Raw genomic sequence first — 17,280 nt, forward strand, 5'->3', positions numbered from 1 at the left:
CTCGGCAGGCTGCGGTAAATCCGGGCTTGCGGCCGCTGGTGTAGTCTGTGGCCGGGTGGTCCTTGCTGCGCGCCCCGAGCCCCGACAGCCATGCAGATGTCCTACGCCATCCGGTGCGCCTTCTACCAGCTGCTGCTGGCCGCGCTCATGCTGGTGGCGATGCTGCAGCTGCTCTACCTGTCGCTGCTGTCCGGACTGCACGGACAGGAGGAGCAAGACCAATATTTTGAGTTCTTTCCCCCGTCCCCACGGTCCGTGGACCAGGTCAAGACGCAGCTCCGCACCGCGCTGGCCTCCGGAGGCGTCCTGGACGCCAGCGGCGATTACCGCGTCTACAGGGGCCTGCTGAAGACCACCATGGAACCCAGCGATGTGATCCTGGCCACGCACGCCAGCGTGGACAACCTGCTGCACCTGTCGGGTCTGCTGGAGCGCTGGGAGGGCCCGCTGTCCGTGTCGGTGTTCGCGGCCACCAAGGAGGAGGCGCAGCTGGCCACAGTGCTGGCCTACGCGCTGAGCAGCCACTGCCCCGACATGCGCGCCAGGGTCGCCATGCACCTCGTGTGCCCCTCTCGTTACGAGGCAGCCGTGCCCGACCCCCGGGAGCCGGGGGAGTTTGCCCTGCTGCGGTCTTGCCAGGAGGTCTTTGACAAGCTAGCCAGGGTGGCCCAGCCCGGGATTAATTATGCGTTGGGCACCAATGTCTCCTACCCCAATAACCTGCTGAGGAATCTGGCTCGTGAGGGGGCCAACTATGCCCTGGTGATCGATGTGGACATGGTGCCCAGCGAGGGGCTGTGGAGAGGCCTGCGGGAAATGCTGGATCAGAGCAACCAGTGGGGAGGCACCGCGCTGGTGGTGCCTGCCTTCGAGATCCGACGAGCCCGCCGTATGCCCATGAACAAAAACGAGCTGGTGCAGCTCTACCAGGTTGGCGAGGTGCGACCCTTCTATTATGGGTTGTGCACACCCTGCCAGGCACCCACCAACTATTCCCGCTGGGTCAACCTGCCAGAAGAGAGCTTGCTGCGGCCTGCCTATGTGGTACCTTGGCAGGACCCCTGGGAGCCATTCTACGTGGCAGGAGGCAAGGTGCCCACCTTCGACGAGCGCTTTCGGCAGTACGGCTTCAACCGAATCAGCCAGGTGCTCATAAGGCAGAGGGCAGGGGTAATGGGGCAGGAGGGGTGGTGGGATCAGGGAGTTATGAGGAGTGGCCCTGGATGGAGAGGAGGCAATGAAGCAGGAGGGATCACCGTTCGGGAGGTGGGTGGATGGTGTGGAAGATCCAGGATACTTCCAGAGGGGTGAGGGCGCTGGACTGTGGCTTTAGAGAAGTCAGTCTCAGCCCTGTCAATGTCATCAAACTTTGCTGACCTGTCTTTCCTCCTACAGGCCTGTGAGCTGCATGTGGCGGGGTTTGATTTTGAGGTCCTGAACGAAGGTTTCTTGGTTCATAAGGGCTTCAAAGAAGCGTTGAAGTTCCATCCCCAAAAGGAGGCTGAAAATCAGCACAATAAGATCCTTTATCGCCAGTTCAAACAGGAGTTGAAGGCCAAGTACCCCAACTCTCCCCGACGCTGCTGAGCCCTTCCCTACCCTAGTCTGAGAAGTCAGCCTCTGGGCTCCTCAGGCCACCAGTTAGGCCTGACTGAGGTAAAAAATGTCGCTCCACTTTACAGAGGTAGCTGTGGTGTTGAAACACTGGACTTGAACATGGGGTGCTGGGATCGAGTCCTAGCTTTACCACTAACTAGCTGTGTGGCCTTGAGTAAATCCCGTTACCTCTCTGAGCCTCGGTTACCCTGTCTGTAAAAAGGGAGGTGAGAATACCTACCTCACGGAACTGTTGGGAGGCTCAGATGAGATGTTATATGTGAAAACATTCTGTAAGCTTCGTACAAATGTGAAGTATTAATATTATCGCAGTATTATTATTATTGTTATTATTAACAATTTTGGGTGGGTAGTAGGAGAGCAAAAAGTATGAATGGGATGGAGCTAAGAAGTCTGAGTACTTAATGAAATGGACTTTTTGGAAAGAAATCAGATGAAGGCATAAAATTTAGTTCTTAGCTCTTGAACAGAAGCCTTGGTTCTCTCAGGCCTTCGCCCTCAAGGGCTCTAGAGGAGGGAAGACTCTGCAGGCTCCATAGGTGACAGCCTGAGATCTGTCCCTTCAACAGGCTGGGCTGGGTATGTGCCTACTGACGACAATGTGTAAATAAATGCGTGTTCACACCCACAGCTGGCTCCATTACTCTCCTGAGCTGGGGGTGGGGGGATCGGGGCCGGCTTCTCCCCTTGCACGCCGTGGGGAGGTGGCCGCGGACGAAGTGCGCCGTCTGCAAAGCACTGAAACAGCAGGGCCTTTCCTGCAGGCCGGAGGCCTGCGCGAAGGTCGGCCAGTTACTATGGAGACCGGCCCGCGGTATCCCAGCATGCCTCGGGACCAAACTGTCCAATTGTGAGCACCCCCGACGGTCGCCTCCTGATGACGCACACGGAAGCACCGATAGGCTCTGCCTCCCGGAGAAAAGGGAGCCGCACAGCGCCTACGGGAGACCCGCGCTGCTGCCGGTACCGGCAACCACGGGCACCTCTCAGGGAATCTCAGTCTTGAGGCCAGAGGCCCCAGTCCCCGCGGTGCGTATCGCCATGCATGGCTTTTGGTTCGGCCTCTCCGGTTAGTTGAGCAGGGCCGGCACAATCTCCTCCTCCGAGGCCGAAGCAGAGATTTAACTGGCCTGATGCGTGCTGGGCTGCGGGCGAGCCAGCGATGTTCCGGCCCGCTCCCGCGCATCTAGAAGCGAGCGGGAGGCCCCCTGGGCACCGCGGAGAAGCTGGGTTGACCTCTGCGAGAATGGGGAGGGTCTGCCTTCCCTAGGGGCGTGTCCCGGAGGAGCTGCCATTCTGAAAAGCTAAATTGCCTGTGTACAGCGTTTTACAATGTGCTTTTCCATCCCTTACCACCTGCGAGCTCCTCAACACTCAGAGCAGGAATGGTTATCCGCTTTTTGCACCCGGGGTAAGATGGGAAGACTGTGACTTAACTCACTTATAATCAGAACCAGCTGGAGGAGAGAAAGGTTTCTGGAAGAGATAGACTTAAGCTGCGTCTTACAAAGTGAATATACTAACAGTGAAGAGGCATTGCAAGTGTTGGGAATTGAGGCTTGATAACGGGAAAGATGAAGCTGGTTTAGAGAACCGCGCTTTTCAAGTCAGGTGCAGATCATTAGTGAAATTGTTGAGGAATATGACTAAACGCTCACCTAGGCCAGGCCTATTATACACAACTTGAATTGGGGTCAAGGAAAGTTTGCTACCATCACAGGGAGCTGGGACTACCGAAAAGTAAAAGCTAATGTCTGCCTCACAAAATTTTATTGTTGTTGTTAAATTTGTATTTGCAAATCCTCCAGTCATCAAGTGAACCAGTACTGTGCTGGGTAAATAAGGTACGTGTGCAGCCCCTGCCCTAGTGAGGCTCATAGACTGATTGGGGGAACAGACATGAGAATAGGCAAATAGATACAAACAAAGCTTCCTGGAGGGAGTGCCGTCTGCAGTGTTCTAAAGGACTACAAGCAGTGTCCAGAGAAGTTGGAAGAACACAATAAAATAGAAGCCTGCAGGGGGCTGAGAGATTATCTGCTGAGAGGACTGTTTTCTTCCTCTTAGGTGATCTCTTGGCAGTACTTGGCACTATCAGTACAATTACTACTTGGCAGTACTTGGCTTTCTTCTGAAATTCTCTTTCTCCACGGCTTCGGGTTTTGCCTCCTCCTTTGTAGGGGTCTCCTCATCTGCCCCTTTGGTAACCCTGGGAGTTCCATTATGGGCGTCTTCTGATTGCACACATTCTCCCTTGCTAGTCGCACCGTCTCCTGTGGCATGAAGAACTTGCTGTATGCTGACGACCAAATCTCTACAGCTCAGATTTCTCACTGAGACTTAGACCCATGTGCCCCCAGCTGCTTTCCTTCTCTTATTTCTGGGTCTTTGCTACTAACTCTCCCTGGAATGTTCCCTCAATAAGTGCAGCTCACCCATCTGGTCCATCTTTGGAAGCCTCCCTGCTGCATCGGGCTCCAGGTCCTGGTTATATACTCCTCCCTTATGCCCCTGGTCTTAACTCTCCTCATGCCATGGTTACAGTGTGCTCCTTTGCTCCTCTCTCCCAGGAACTTGTAAACTCAGTGAGGTCAAAGACAGTCACACTTGGGGCCCCTGCATACCATAGCGTCTGACAGTACCTAGTATGTGTTAGATGTTCAAGACATGTTAGATGAGTCAGTAAAAGAAGGAATGCTTACCAGTGTTCACTGTTGCCGAGCAGACAATTAAAATAAGCACTGAAAAATATTGGCATTAGCCACAAGGAAGTCATTGGTTAATGCTACGGGATCCAGTTTCAGCTGAGATTGATGACATTGAACGACTGGGAGGTCAAAGTAGGAACAGCCAGTGTTCATGAGGTCTTGAAAAGTGTAACTGTGAAGTGGCAAACGGAGCAGTCAGGTGGAATGGGTGAGGTTTTGTGTTTCTGTGTTTTGTTAATGCTAGAAAATACCCAGGCACGTCTAAAGTTTCATGGGAGGGAGGTTGCTAAGAGGGAGAAGGTGAAGACACAGAAAAGAGAGGGGAACACTGATGACCTGTGGTCCAAGAGGAGGCAGAAGGAGATGGGATTTGACCCAGAGCACAATGAAAGACAAGGAGATTGTAGCGTTATCTGGAAGAGAAGCCGAGGGCATTATAGGCAGAAGGAACAGCTGAGGCAGAGGGCAGAAGGTGGAAGTGCAGGCACTAGCCATTATATGGTGGGATGAAGTTGCTGGACTGGTAGGTCAAGTCCAGTCTGGGAAAGACCTTGAAAGCCCCAGTTAGGAATTTAAGTCCAGTTCGAGTGTGGTGGTGGGCGCCTGTAGTCCCAGCTACTTGGGAGGCTGAGGCAAGAGAATCGCTTGAACCCGGGAGGCAGAGGTTGCAGTGAGCCGACATCGTGCCACTGCACTCCAGCCTGGCAACAGAGCGAGACTCCGTCTCAAAAAGAAATTTAGGTCCAGTCCATAGGCAGTGGAGAGTGCCCCCTGGGCCTTTCCTTTCTGTGGATCACAGCCTTGGCCAGTATTCCCAGGATTAGGATCACCAGTGACATCCAAGAGCAGGAGCATTTTCACAGCTCCCAGTCTTCTGTAAGAGGTACAGATGGCCATTTGCACCCTTGTCACCCAGTATGTGTTCAAGGTGTGGCCAGGCCAGTCACTTCCCTGGCTTTCCCCATCTGGGATCGGGTTGGGTTCAGCTTCCTGCTGCCTCTTTCTCCCTCTGAGCTGTGGGCAGCTGTAAGTGATAGCTCCATTCCTTCTCCCAGAGTCCGGATGCCCATCCAGCCTCCAAGCAAAGACACAGGAGAGATGGAAGCAGAGGGTGATTCCGCCACTGAGATGAATGGGGAGGAGGAAGAGAGTGAGGAGGAGCGGAGCGGCAGCCAGACAGAGTCAGAAGAGGAGAGCTCCGGTGAGCCCCTACACAAACACACACACAGCCCCCATACACAAGCATGCACATACAGCCCCTACACACAGGTATACTCACACACAGCCCCTGCACACAAGCACGCACACACAGCCTCTACACACAAGCATGCACATGCACACACAGCCCCTTCACACAAGCACCTACACACAGCCCCTACACACAAGCACATGAACACTCACACACATTTCCTACACACAAGCACGCACGCACACATACACAGCCTCTACACACAAGCACACACACAGCCTCTACACACAAGCACACATGCACACACACACAGCCCCTTCACACGAGCACACACGCACACACAGCCTCTATACACAAGCACACATGCACACACAGCCCCTTCACACAAGCACGCATGCACACACACAGCCCCTACACAAGCATGCACACACACACAGCCTCTACACACGAGCACGCATGCATACACACACAGCCCCTACACACAAGCAGGCACACACACACAGCCTCTACACACAAGCACGCGTGCAAACACACATAGCCCCTTCACACAAGCATGCATGCACACACAGCCTCTACACCTCTATACACAAGCACTCATGCACACACACACAGGAAGGATGCACATGCACACATGTGGGTACCCACCACCCCTCCCCAGAGCTAGCCCTTACTGGCCTCTTGTCCCAGAGATGGATGATGAGGACTATGAGCGGCGCCGCAGCGAGTGTGTCAGTGAGATGCTGGACCTAGAGAAGCAGTTCTCGGAGCTAAAGGAGAAGTGAGCGTGGGGACACCTTGGGCTGGGTCTGCGAGGAGCTGGGATGAGGAGGTGGTGGGCCTGGTACTGGGCAGGCGTGGTTGGTGCCCAGGAAGTGCACAGCTAACACAGGGCTTGCTGTGGAATGGGTGCTGGGTACATGTTTGCCCAGGAGCGATAGGTGAGCAAATGGGTGCACGGCTGCCTTTTTACCACCCAGGTTGTTCAGGGAACGACTGAGTCAGCTGCGGTTGCGGCTGGAGGAAGTGGGGGCTGAGAGAGCCCCTGAATACACGGAGCCCCTTGGGGGGCTGCAGCAGAGCCTCAAGATTCGCATTCAGGTGGCAGGTCTGTGGGTGGTTCTGTGCCTTTTTCCCCTCCCAGAACCCATGGCACCCTGTCCCCTTCCTCTCTCATTCCTCCCTGGCCTCACCCTTTGCTTTCAGCCCTCCTGTGTGGGCACCAGGCTCCCCAGCCAAGCAGGGCCCCTCCTCCCTTTCTCTGCAGGGATCTACAAGGGCTTCTGTCTGGATGTGATCAGGAATAAGTACGAATGTGAGCTGCAGGGAGCCAAACAGCACCTGGAGGTGGGCCTGATTGGGTACACTGGGGACAAGGCGGGGCACAAGGCCTGAAGTGACCTCACCCCATCCATTCTGCTGAGCTCTTGCCCCCTCTTCCAGAGTGAGAAGCTGCTGCTCTATGACACGCTGCAGGGGGAGCTGCAGGAGCGGATCCAGAGGCTGGAGGAGGACCGCCAGAGCCTGGACCTCAGCTCCGGTGAGCGCGAGAGCCCGGGCACCCTGGCCCTGGGCTTGGCTCTGTCAACACCCACCCCTTTCTGGACTTCAGATGTCCTGAAGTCAAGGGGACAGTCAGAGGACCTGCCTCTTGGGGTCAGTGTGAGGACTGAAGGAAACCAGGCCTGGAAAGGGCCTGGCACACAGTGGGGGCTCAGGCAGAGTGGGTCTCCTTGCCCTCTTCTACCCCTGCTCTTTCCAAAACAGGTATCAGTGTGACATGCAGTCCCATGCAATAGCTCTTGTCCCCTCCATGTTCATAGTACCTGTGTTCATGTGGAGTCCTGGGTAGCAGGAATTGGCATCATCCCACTGTCCACTAAACAGATGAGGCTCACAGAAGTGCAGCGGCCTCTTCCCGGGGCTGTGCAGCTGTGTGGGCAGGACCTGAACAGCCCTAAGGGGCTTCCTACCCCAAGCCCAGGGTTGTGATGGGGCAGGGGATATGAGGCCAGGCTGGCCCTTGGTGGGGGCAGAGGCTACAGAAGAGGGAGTGTCTTGTGGGCCAGCACCCCAATTCTAACTCTGGGTCTGGGGGCAGAATGGTGGGACGACAAACTGCACGCCAGAGGCAGCTCCAGGTCTTGGGACTCCCTGCCGCCCAGCAAGAGGAAGAAGGCACCTCTGGTTTCTGGTATCCTTTCACCCAAGGTGGCCTAAAAGGTTGGCAGGATGTTAGGGTCACCTCCAGACCTGGGGGAGGGGTTTGGAGGGGACATGGAGGACAGTCGCACTAGACGCACTTGTGGTTGCTTGGTGTCATGTGACCATGTCCAGGCAAATCCAGCTGTCAGCAATTTCTTCCAGGGTCCTGGGTCTCTCTGGGCTATGTGGACCCTAGGAAAACAGAAACGGGCTAAGCTCAGTGGCTCACATCTATAGTCCCAGCACTTTGCGAGGCCAAGGCAGGTAGATTGCTTGAGCCCAGGAGTTCATTTCGAGACCACCTTGGACAACATGGTGAAACCCGTCTCTAGAAAAAATAGCAAAAATTAGCCAGGCATGGCGGTGTGCACCTGTAGTCCCAGCTACTCTGAAGGCTGAGGCAAGAGAATTGCTTGAGCCTGAGAGATCAAGGCTGCAGCAAGCCATGATGTGCCACTGCACTCGAGCCTGAGTGAGGTTTGGCCTTTGAGGCCTTTCCGTCTCCTGGGGTTGTCTGAGCGGGTCCCCAGCTTTCCCTGGGGAGCCTTTGCTCATATCCCACCCTCTTGGAAGTCCTGCCTGTCCCGACTGTCCAGGGCTCATCTCAAACGTTACCTCCTCTGTGAGGCCTCTCTGGTCTTACCCAGTGCCTATGGCTTCACTCTCCTGTGTGCTCCGGTGTCCTACCATGGGGTGCCCACATCCAAGAGGGCACCAGCTGCCTCCGCCCCTCCCTAGGCAGGGTTAGCTTAAGCTTAGTCCAGGGCCTGCTGTGCTTTCATCTGTCCTGGCAGAGCTGAGTCCTCCTGCGCCCCTGAGGGCATTCCTGCAGCAGCCAGCCTTAGTCATTATGGCTACCTGGTGCTGGAGAGCAGGCCCAGGCAGGGAGGGAGGAATCTGGAAGGCCGTGACTTGAGCAAATGGGAGGTGAAGGCATGGAGACATCAGGTAGGGAGCACTGTGGGGAAGGGGAGTTGTCTCTGAAGGGAGAAGCCCTGCGTCTGTCTTTGGATCAGGGAAGGGGCCAGGTCATGGCCAGTGCTGCAGGATGAGCAAGGGATGGGGAGCAACACTCGGTGTCCTCCATGGACTTGGTTCCAGGAGGACCCTGGAACTGGGGGGCGAAGAGGCAGGAGGTGGAACCTGAGCTCGGACCCAGATCCTCAGCTCCCACTTTATGCTGTCTGCTGTACCCCCACTCCTGAATGTCAGGTGGGTGGCCCTGCCCTCGTCACCTGCCGCCTCCACTGGGCTTCCTTGACCCCCACCACAGGCCCATACATCGTGTACATGCTTCAAGAGATCGACATCCTGGAGGACTGGACGGCCATCAAAAAGGTGGGGCCACTGCTGTCCATGTGCCCTGCCCCACCTCAGGGCCCCCCACCCTGGTAGCAGCTCTGCCATCTGCAGGCCTGGGAGTTCTCTGCTCACCAAGGCTCCCCCATCTTCAGCCCAGGGTCCCTGGATCACAGTTGGCTCACAAGTCCTCTTGCTCAAGGCGGCCCTGGGAGAAGGGATTTCTAGTCTGTGTCAGCCCCTTCCTATTCCAGGGCAGGTTTTGATGGGGTGGGAGGGGGGCGGGGAGGCGGGAGAGCCGCTGAGCTGGCCAGCGGTCAGGAGCATGGGAGCTCTGGCTTGGGGGGACCTGTGTTCCCAGCCCTGGGGGCATAGCACTAAGGCAGCAGCCCACACGCCACAGAGGTGGGGGGTGGGGCAGGGATTGCCAAGCTGTAGGTGGGCTCTCAGGGGGCTTTTCTTCTCATCCACCCAGGCTAGGGCAGCTGTGTCCCCTCAGAAGAGAAAATCGGATGGTAAGAACCATGGCTGTTGTACGGCCTCCCCTGCCCGCCTTGCCATCACCTTCCCTCAGCTCAGCCTCCAGGAAGGAGCCCAGAGAGAGGCTGCGGCTGTGTCAGAATCAGTGGCCCAAGAAAGTTAGGATGGTCTAGATTTGAGGGGCTTGTGGGAGTTTGAGGAGCAGGAACCAGGATGGGGCTGAGGAAGCCTGGGTTGATGGAGCTCCCACTCAGGAGGGGTCAGGGAGGGCCATGGAGCTGCCCAGGAGGCCTGTCCTGGGCCAGCCCAAAGTCACTCCCCTCAGTAAGTGGCTGCCCCCCTCCTTTCAGCTTTCTCACTGGTGACAGTTTTCTCCTTCCCACATATGCACAGGACCGTGACCCTGCTGTTCAGAGCCAGGGGGACCCTCAGAGCAGCTGGCACCGCACCCAGGATTCTCATCTTCCTGCTGCAGACAGGCAGACCCACAGGCCCCTCAGGGTCTGCCCAGCCAGGCTCCTGTGGTGCTGCTGGGCCCTCCCACTCTGCTGGCACTGGCCTGGACTCCTCCTCTGTCCTCCTCGAGGCCTGCACAGCTGTGGCTGTGGAGCCGACCTGGCCAGGCAAGGCTGCTGTCTCCATCCCTGAGCCGCCTGCCACCTCCTGCTCCTGAAGATCCGCCTCTTGAGGCTCCCCTGACAGAGAAGACAGCCGAAGTCAAAGCCACATCCTCTTGCTGACCTTGAATGCAGGCTCTCCAGCCTCAGGGCCAGGGAGCCAGGCCCCACTGTGCAGGAACTCTGAGTCAGACGTGATATCTAGGGGGGCTGTCCACCCTGGCTGGAGCTGGAAGCAAGATGCCAGGCCCCCCAGGTTTTCTCAGGGCAGTTCTTGGTGTCTGCCTCTCAGATTTCAAGGACTAGAATTAAAACCTTTCCTGGGATTCTGGCGTGCCCTGTGTATGTGTGATTTACCTTGCAAGAGAGTCAGGGCTTCTGGGGGAGCACCTGAACCAGGCTGACTTCTGGGGTACCTGCAGATTGCCACTCCTTGCACTACCCAGCAGAGGCTGGAGCACTGTGCGTGGGGCCAGACTGGGGAAGGGGAGGTGGGCGCTGGGCTGCCCGGCACTGGGCAGACAACATATGGCGCCAGCGGAGTGCCTCGGATGGGGAGGATGGGTGCCTGTGCTTGGAGCCTGGGTCATGTCTGCACCTGTCCCAGTTGCCTGGCAGATTGGCAAGGCAGGCTGGCAGAGCCTGCGTGCGTAGGAGGCAGCCGGCAGCAGCGCCATGTGCTAACGACCTCACAGCCAGACTCCCCCTGGTTAGTGCTGAGTGTCAGAACCACCCCCAGAACCTCAGTTAAGCAAATAGGTTGGTTTCCATGGAGATGTGGCATATTTTCTCCATGGCAACCTAAAATCCTAAAACCCGTGTTCAGGAGTGAGTCATCTTTGGACAGTAGAGGGTGCTCTCCCACGAGGCTGACCTGAGGCCAGGGGCAGATGAGCAACTGACCACAGACCCAGAGGTGCCCCCAGAGTGTGGCTGGGGCCTGCGGGGACTGGGTCAGTCCGTTTAACCGCTTCCCGCCCACCTGTGCAATTTGAGGAGCTGGTGAGGCTGCAGGAGGCCCTGTGTGGAGGTGGTACCCCCCAGCCGGGGCCCTCAGGGCAAGGCTAGCATGGAGGGGATCCCTGACCCCCGAAGCAGGGTTCAGAACAGAGGAGGCAGGCACTGGCCAGGCGGGGTGGACACACAAGAGTTAACAGGCGGGTGTGACAGGCGGACCGCCCTCAGGAAGTGTTACTCACTGGGGATGTGCGTGCCTTGCCTTGGGGTTGGATTCTCTTCCTGAAGCCGAAGGAGCTCCCAGCCATGGAAAGCCCTGGAGAGTCAGGCACGGGCCCTCCTGGAGCCCCCAGCCCATCCAGCTTCACTCCTGGGCACCTGGAGACAGAAAAGTTAGTGAAGTTGGCAGGGCACCCAGGTGGGGCAGGGAGGGGCTGCGAGAAGAGGGCCTATCCGGGGACAGAGAAGGTGGGAAGCCTGGGAGCGGGGAAGAGGAGGGCAAGGGTCCCAGCCCCTGGCTCCCTGCTCAGATCTGGGTGCCCGCCCCCAGGCCAGCCCAGGACCCACTGTATGACGTGCCCAATGCCAGCGGCGGGCAGGCAGGTGGGCCACAGCGGCCGGGGCGCATTGTGAGCCTGCGGGAGCGCCTGCTGCTCACCCGGCCTGTGTGGCTGCAGCTGCAAGCCAACGCAGCGGCGGCACTGCACGTGCTGAGGACCGAGCCCCCGGGGGTGAGTCTTGCCCCCGACCTCCAGGGACTGGCCAGCCAGGGGTGGGAGGGAGAAGGGTGGGACGCCAAGGTCCTGAGCTGCCTGAGCCCTATCCACTTGCAGACGTTCCTCGTGCGGAAATCTAACACCCGGCAGTGCCAGGCCCTGTGCGTGCGACTGCCCGAAGCCAGCGGCCCCTCCTTCGTCTCCAGCCACTACATCCTGGAGAGCCCTGGCGGTGAGGGGCTGGCCTGGCGGGAAGGGGCTGGAAGCGGGGAGGTTCCCCAGAGAAGCACCTCACTTCCCTCCTCTCTCAGGCGTCTCCTTGGAGGGCTCGGAGCTCAGGTTCCCAGACCTAGTCCAGCTCATCTGTGCCTACTGCCACACCCGGTGAGTCTGCCTGCAGGGTGCCCCGTGTCCACGGGCCCTGCTCCTTGGGACAGCCCATCCTCCCCACCCCCTTCGGCCCTCACTCCCTTCTGCTCCCCTCTCTGGCCTCAGGGACATCCTTCTCCTCCCGCTGCAGCTCCCCAGAGCCATCCACCGTGCAGCCACCCACAAAGAGCTGGAGGCCATCTCCCATCTGGGCATTGGTAAGAGCTCCTTGCCACCCATTGCACAGATGAAAAAGCTGAGGCTGAGGGGAAGGGAAGGCTCGCAGCACACTGCCCGAAGCCCATGCCTTTCCTTGGTTGGGAAACTTCCCCTAACCAATCCTGGAGGCCCCAGTTGGTTTCTTGTTCTCTAGAGTTCTGGAGTTCCTCCCTCAACATCAAGGCTCAGAGGGTCCCGGCTGGAGGCCCAGTGTTGCCCCAGCTGAAGGCCCGGTCCCCTCAAGAGCTGGACCAGGGCACCGGAGCCGCCTTGTGCTTCTTCAACCCCCTGTTCCCGGGGGACCTGGGGCCCACCAAGCGGGAGAAATTCAAGAGAAGCTTCAAAGTGCGCGTGTCCACAGAGACTTCCAGCCCCCTGTCTCCACCTGCCGTGCCGCCTCCCCCCGTCCCTGTGCTGCCAGGGGCAGTCCCCAGCCAGACAGAGCGGCTGCCCCCTTGCCAACTGCTGCGGAGGGAGAGTTCAGTGGGGTACCGCGTGCCAGCAGGCGGTGACCCTAGCCTTCCGCCTATGCCCTCCCTCCAGGAGGTGGACTGCGGCTCCCCCAGCAGCTCCGAGGAGGAGGGGGCACCAGGGTCCCGGGGGAGCCCAGCGACCTCACCCCACCTGGGCCGCCGGCGGCCTCTGCTTCGGTCCATGAGTGCTGCCTTCTGCTCCCTACTGGCGCCGGAGCGGCAGGTGGGCCGGGCCGCAGCAGCACTGATGCAGGACCGACACACAGCCGCAGGCCAGCTGGTGCAGGACCTACTGACCCAGGTGCGGGCCGGGCCTGAGCCCCAGGAGCTGCAGGGCATCCGTCAGGCGCTGAGCCGGGCCCGGGCCATGCTGAGCGTGGAGCTGGGCCCTGAGAAGTTGCTGCCGCCTAAAAGGCTGGGTGAGGCTCCGTCTCTCCATAGCTCCAGCACTGCCCCATCCGACCCTCTGCTCCCCTCCACAGCGCCAGCCTGTCTGATTCTGTTCTGCTGCTTTACAAACCCACCCTATCTTACCACTGTTCAAGAGAGTTCCATCCCCTCTCTCCCCAAACTCTTCTGTCTCACCCAGGCTACCTCCTCCTGCTTTCCTTGCCTCTCCTCCCCGATTCTACCCGGGCTCCCTTCTCCCCTGGCCTCTGCCCCCCATCTCCCCAGTCTTCCCCTGACCCCTCCCTGCCCCTCCTCCGGCAGAACATGTCCTGGAGAAGTCATTGCATCGCTCTGTGCTCAAGCCTCTCCGGCCCATCCTGGCAGCCCGCGCGCGGCGCCGGCTTGCCGCAGACGGCTCCCTGGGCCGCCTAGCTGAGGGCCTCCGCCTGGCCCGGGCCCAGGGTCCTGGAGCCTTTGGGTCCCACCTGAGCCTGCCCTCCCCAGTAGAGATGGAGCAGGTGCGCCAGAAGCTGCTGCAGCTGCTCCGCACCTACTCACCCAGCGCCCAGGTCAAGCGGCTCCTGCAGGCCTGCAAGCTGCTCTACATGGCCCTGAGGACCCAGGAGGGTATGTCTCTGCCACCACCTCACCCTGCCCTGCCCCCTGAGTCGGAGGCAGGACCCCCAGCGGCAGGTCCCCAGGACCCTGGAATGGCCCTGCAGGAGAGAATGAGCCCGCCCTCCCATCTTGCAGATTGCGAAACAGGCCTAGAGAGCAGTGCGTCCTCTCCGAAGCCCCGCCATGGTTGCTAGGCCATGGGGAGGGGTCACTGCCTAAAGCAAGGACTGCACCTGAAGCTTCTTCCTCTCACCATGTCCCCGCAGGGGAGGACGCAGGTGCCGACGAGTTCCTGCCTCTGCTGAGCCTCGTCTTGGCCCACTGTGACCTTCCTGAGCTGCTGCTGGAGGCCGAGTACATGTCAGAGCTGCTGGAGCCCAGCCTGCTCACCGGAGAGGGTGAGGGACCCCCACCCACTTCCCTGCCTGGGTGGGCCCTGAATAAGCAGGGAAGGGGAGAGGGGATGGGTGCCCCACACCCAGCCTGAGCCATGTTCTTCCGTCCTGTGTCCCAGGTGGCTACTACCTGACCAGCCTGTCTGCCAGCCTGGCCCTGCTGAGTGGCCTGGGTCACGCCCACACCCTCCCACTGAGTCCCTCGCAGGAGCTACGGCGCTCCCTCAGCCTCTGGGAGCAGCGCCGCCTGCCTGCCACCCACTGCTTCCAGGTAACAGGCCCTCCACCGTGTCCTCAGAGCCAGACACCGTCCCCGCCTTTCACCTTCCTGTCCTTGGTGAAGAGTCCAGACTCTGTAGCCAGATCCTGGGTTCTAATCCCGGCTCTGCCACTGGGTTGTAGGGACTTGGGCAAGTTACTTAACGACTTTGTGCCTCAGTTTTCTCATCAGTACAATGTGGTAATAGGACCTACCTCCTGGGGTTGAGGTGAAGATTAAATGAGTTAATGCAGGAGAGTGCTTGGAGCACAAAGTGTGCACTATCAAAGCTTCGTCTCAGGCTTGTGAGCTCCCCACTGGGCTGTCCTGCACCTTCAGCTGTGGCCCACAAGCTGACCCCTGGAGCTCACAGAGCTTTTGCCACTTGGTTCTGCCACTGGATTTCCACCTCCCCACCCTGTCCCTGCACAGCCCACACTGGTCCCTCAGCTTTGGAGCCAGATGCATGCCAGTCAGGGCTGAGTACTTGTTTTTGCTTCTCCTCCTGCATAGCACCTCCTCCGAGTAGCCTATCAGGATCCCAGCAGTGGCTGCACCTCCAAGACCCTGGCTGTGCCCCCAGAGGCCTCGATCGCCACCCTGAACCAGCTCTGTGCCACCAAGTTCCGAGTGACGCAGCCCAACACTTTTGGCCTCTTCCTGTACAAGGACCAGGGCTACCACCGCCTGCCCCCTGGAGCCCTGGCCCACAGGCTGCCCACCACTGGCTACCTTGTCTACCGCCGGGCAGAGTGGCCTGAGACCCAGGAGGCTGCGACAGAAGAGGAGGGCAGAGGGCAGTCAGAGGCAAGGAGCAGAGGGGAGGAGCAAGGGTGCCAGGGAGATGAGGACGCTGGGGTCAAAGCCAGCCCCAGGGACACTCGGGAAGAGTCTGAGACAACTGCTGAAGGGGGCCAGGGTCGAGCCCGTGAAGGCCCTGCTCAGCCAGGGGAGCCAGAGGCAGAGGGAAGCCGGGCAGCAGAGGAGTAGCTTGAAGTGGCCAGAAGGGTCGTTTGGGGCGGGAGACCTTGCGCCTGCTGAGAAGTCCTTTTAGCGCCAGCAGCCCCACCCAGGGCCCTGTCCTGTGTCTGCCACCACCTTTGTCTGATACTTGTCTCCAGGGAAGCTGAGGGAACTGCCACATCTGAGGAACTGGAATAAAGATGAGGGGGCTCAGGGGACCCCCAGACTGTGTGCCCAAGGCCCCTTGCCTCTTGTTCTTCTCCCCCAGCTGAGAGTGAGCCAGCCTGCAATGGGGAGTATGCCAAGTGGGGGCGAATCTGACAGATGCCCAACCTCTGACATGGGGAGGGCAATGGTCTCGGCTCCTTTTACCCTTCCCCCCATGGGCATGACTGAGTCAGGGCTCCACCCCAGTAGCCCCTACCAGGCTGAGACTTCCAGACCCTAAAAGGTTCCAATGGCTCCTAGGTGTCAGGAGGATTTAGAAAGGCCACAGAACAGCAGCAAAGGCTCAGGGCCCACCCCTGTCCTGGACACCCGAAGGACCTGCACCTGCAAGCCTCAGTACTCTCGTGTAAAGTGGGGACACTATTGCTGCCCTGCTCGGTTCCCAGAAGTGTTCCAGTGATCAAAATGGGTGATTTTGCACAAGCAGAGCTCATGGCAGAAAGGGAGGGAGAGAGCTGGGCTGCTAACTCTCTCCTGGAGTCCACTCTCTGCCAGACAGGGCTCCCACCTGCTGACGCCTAGTTCAAGGAGGTTATTCCCCCGGAAATCAGGCCCTGGGGAGAAAGTACCCAAGTTACAGTCTCTCCCCAAGATTTGGAGTCCTCCCAGGCCCTCCAGCATCTCTGGGGAGGTACACCAGCTGGCAGATAAGCTTCCAGAATGGAGAGGGGGCACCAAACTCTTGGCCATCACAAAAGCTTTACCTGGCTGTGGCTTGTTGGGCCCACTGAGGTTCAGGAAAGTGACTCCCAGGATGTCATACAGCAAGTCCTTACAGGCTCCCCCATGCAAACCAGGGCATCAGGTTCCAGCTCCACCCTCCATTCTAAGTCACCCCCAAAGGCCGGGGCAGCCCCCAAGGAAGCCCAGAGCAGGTAGCAAATCCAAACAAGGAAAAGTGCTGACGACCAACCACGAGGGGGCGTGCATGGCCAGGGAAGCTGCCGAGAGGCTGACCACCCAGAGGTGAGGGCACCTCCAAGGTTGTAGCAGCACAGGGGGTCCCTGGCAGTGTCAGGCAACCTGGGGACAGCGCAGGGACCGAGGCTGCTGGCCCCTAGGTCCCTTAGGTTCTGGGGTCTGGGTAAGGCCAGCCTCTCGTGGGCCATCCTCAGGAAGGAAGGAATTGTCCCCGTGGAGGACGACCCCAGAGGCTCTCTCCGCAGGCACTGAGCACAGAGAGACGCCAGCCCACGTGTCAGACATGACAGCTGGGAGGTAGAAATTGTGGGCATTGGCTTTTTGGGTTTTGTTTGTTTGTTTGTTTGTGATGGAGTTTTGCTCTGTTGCTCTGGTTAGAGTGCAGTGGTGTGATCTCGGCTCACAGCAACCTCCGCCTCCCGGTTCAAATGATCCTTCTGCCTCAGCCTCCCAAGTAGCTGGGACTACAGATGTGCACCACCACACCTGGCTAATTTTTGTATTATTAGTAGAGATGGGGTTTCCCCATGTTGGCCAGGCTGGTCTCAAACTCCTGACCTTAGGTGATCCACCCACCTTGGCCTCCCAAATTGCTGGGATTACAGGCGTGAGCTATCGCACCCAGCCAGTCACTAGCTTTCAGATGAGCAGTCCAGATAC

At 58.7% G+C, this 17,280-nt stretch overlaps 3 protein-coding genes across 7 annotated transcripts; all 3 read left to right on the top strand.

Moving 5' to 3' along the window:
* On the top strand, window positions 1-2,245 carry B4GAT1 (beta-1,4-glucuronyltransferase 1). 2 transcript variants are annotated; one of them, XM_011942435.1, is made up of 4 exons: window positions 7-1,146; window positions 1,396-1,603; window positions 1,868-1,869; window positions 2,002-2,245. In XM_011942435.1, the coding sequence occupies exons 1-2, from the start codon at window positions 91-93 to the stop codon at window positions 1,585-1,587; spliced, it is 1,248 nt and encodes a 415-aa protein (XP_011797825.1). In that variant the 5' UTR covers window positions 7-90; the 3' UTR covers window positions 1,588-1,603; window positions 1,868-1,869; window positions 2,002-2,245. The 2 variants fall into 2 exon arrangements, with proteins under 2 accessions (XP_011797824.1, XP_011797825.1); XM_011942434.1 differs by having other exon boundaries at window positions 1-1,146; window positions 1,396-2,245.
* A 248-nt stretch (window positions 2,246-2,493) lies between these two features.
* BRMS1 (breast cancer metastasis suppressor 1) lies at window positions 2,494-10,444 on the top strand. Of its 4 annotated transcripts, none has more exons than XM_011942438.1 (10): window positions 2,494-2,646; window positions 5,381-5,526; window positions 6,202-6,292; window positions 6,492-6,619; window positions 6,779-6,858; window positions 6,955-7,051; window positions 7,613-7,705; window positions 8,990-9,054; window positions 9,491-9,530; window positions 9,889-10,444. In XM_011942438.1, the coding sequence occupies exons 2-10, from the start codon at window positions 5,388-5,390 to the stop codon at window positions 9,894-9,896; spliced, it is 741 nt and encodes a 246-aa protein (XP_011797828.1). In that variant the 5' UTR covers window positions 2,494-2,646; window positions 5,381-5,387; the 3' UTR covers window positions 9,897-10,444. The 4 variants fall into 4 exon arrangements, 3 of the variants coding, with proteins under 3 accessions (XP_011797828.1, XP_011797826.1, XP_011797827.1); XM_011942436.1 differs by having other exon boundaries at window positions 9,971-10,444; XM_011942437.1 differs by lacking the exon at window positions 2,494-2,646 and adding an exon at window positions 2,806-3,028.
* An 803-nt stretch (window positions 10,445-11,247) lies between these two features.
* Window positions 11,248-15,709, top strand: RIN1 (Ras and Rab interactor 1). The gene is made up of 10 exons (XM_011942439.1): window positions 11,248-11,461; window positions 11,620-11,800; window positions 11,903-12,017; window positions 12,097-12,169; window positions 12,281-12,372; window positions 12,528-13,265; window positions 13,558-13,863; window positions 14,121-14,252; window positions 14,369-14,520; window positions 15,022-15,709. The coding sequence occupies exons 1-10, from the start codon at window positions 11,376-11,378 to the stop codon at window positions 15,496-15,498; spliced, it is 2,352 nt and encodes a 783-aa protein (XP_011797829.1). The 5' UTR covers window positions 11,248-11,375; the 3' UTR covers window positions 15,499-15,709.
* Window positions 15,710-17,280: the final 1,571 nt, after the last annotated feature.

This window comes from Colobus angolensis, unplaced genomic scaffold, assembly GCF_000951035.1.
Source record: "Colobus angolensis palliatus isolate OR3802 unplaced genomic scaffold, Cang.pa_1.0 Scaffold21, whole genome shotgun sequence".
Lineage (NCBI taxonomy): Eukaryota > Metazoa > Chordata > Mammalia > Primates > Cercopithecidae > Colobus > Colobus angolensis.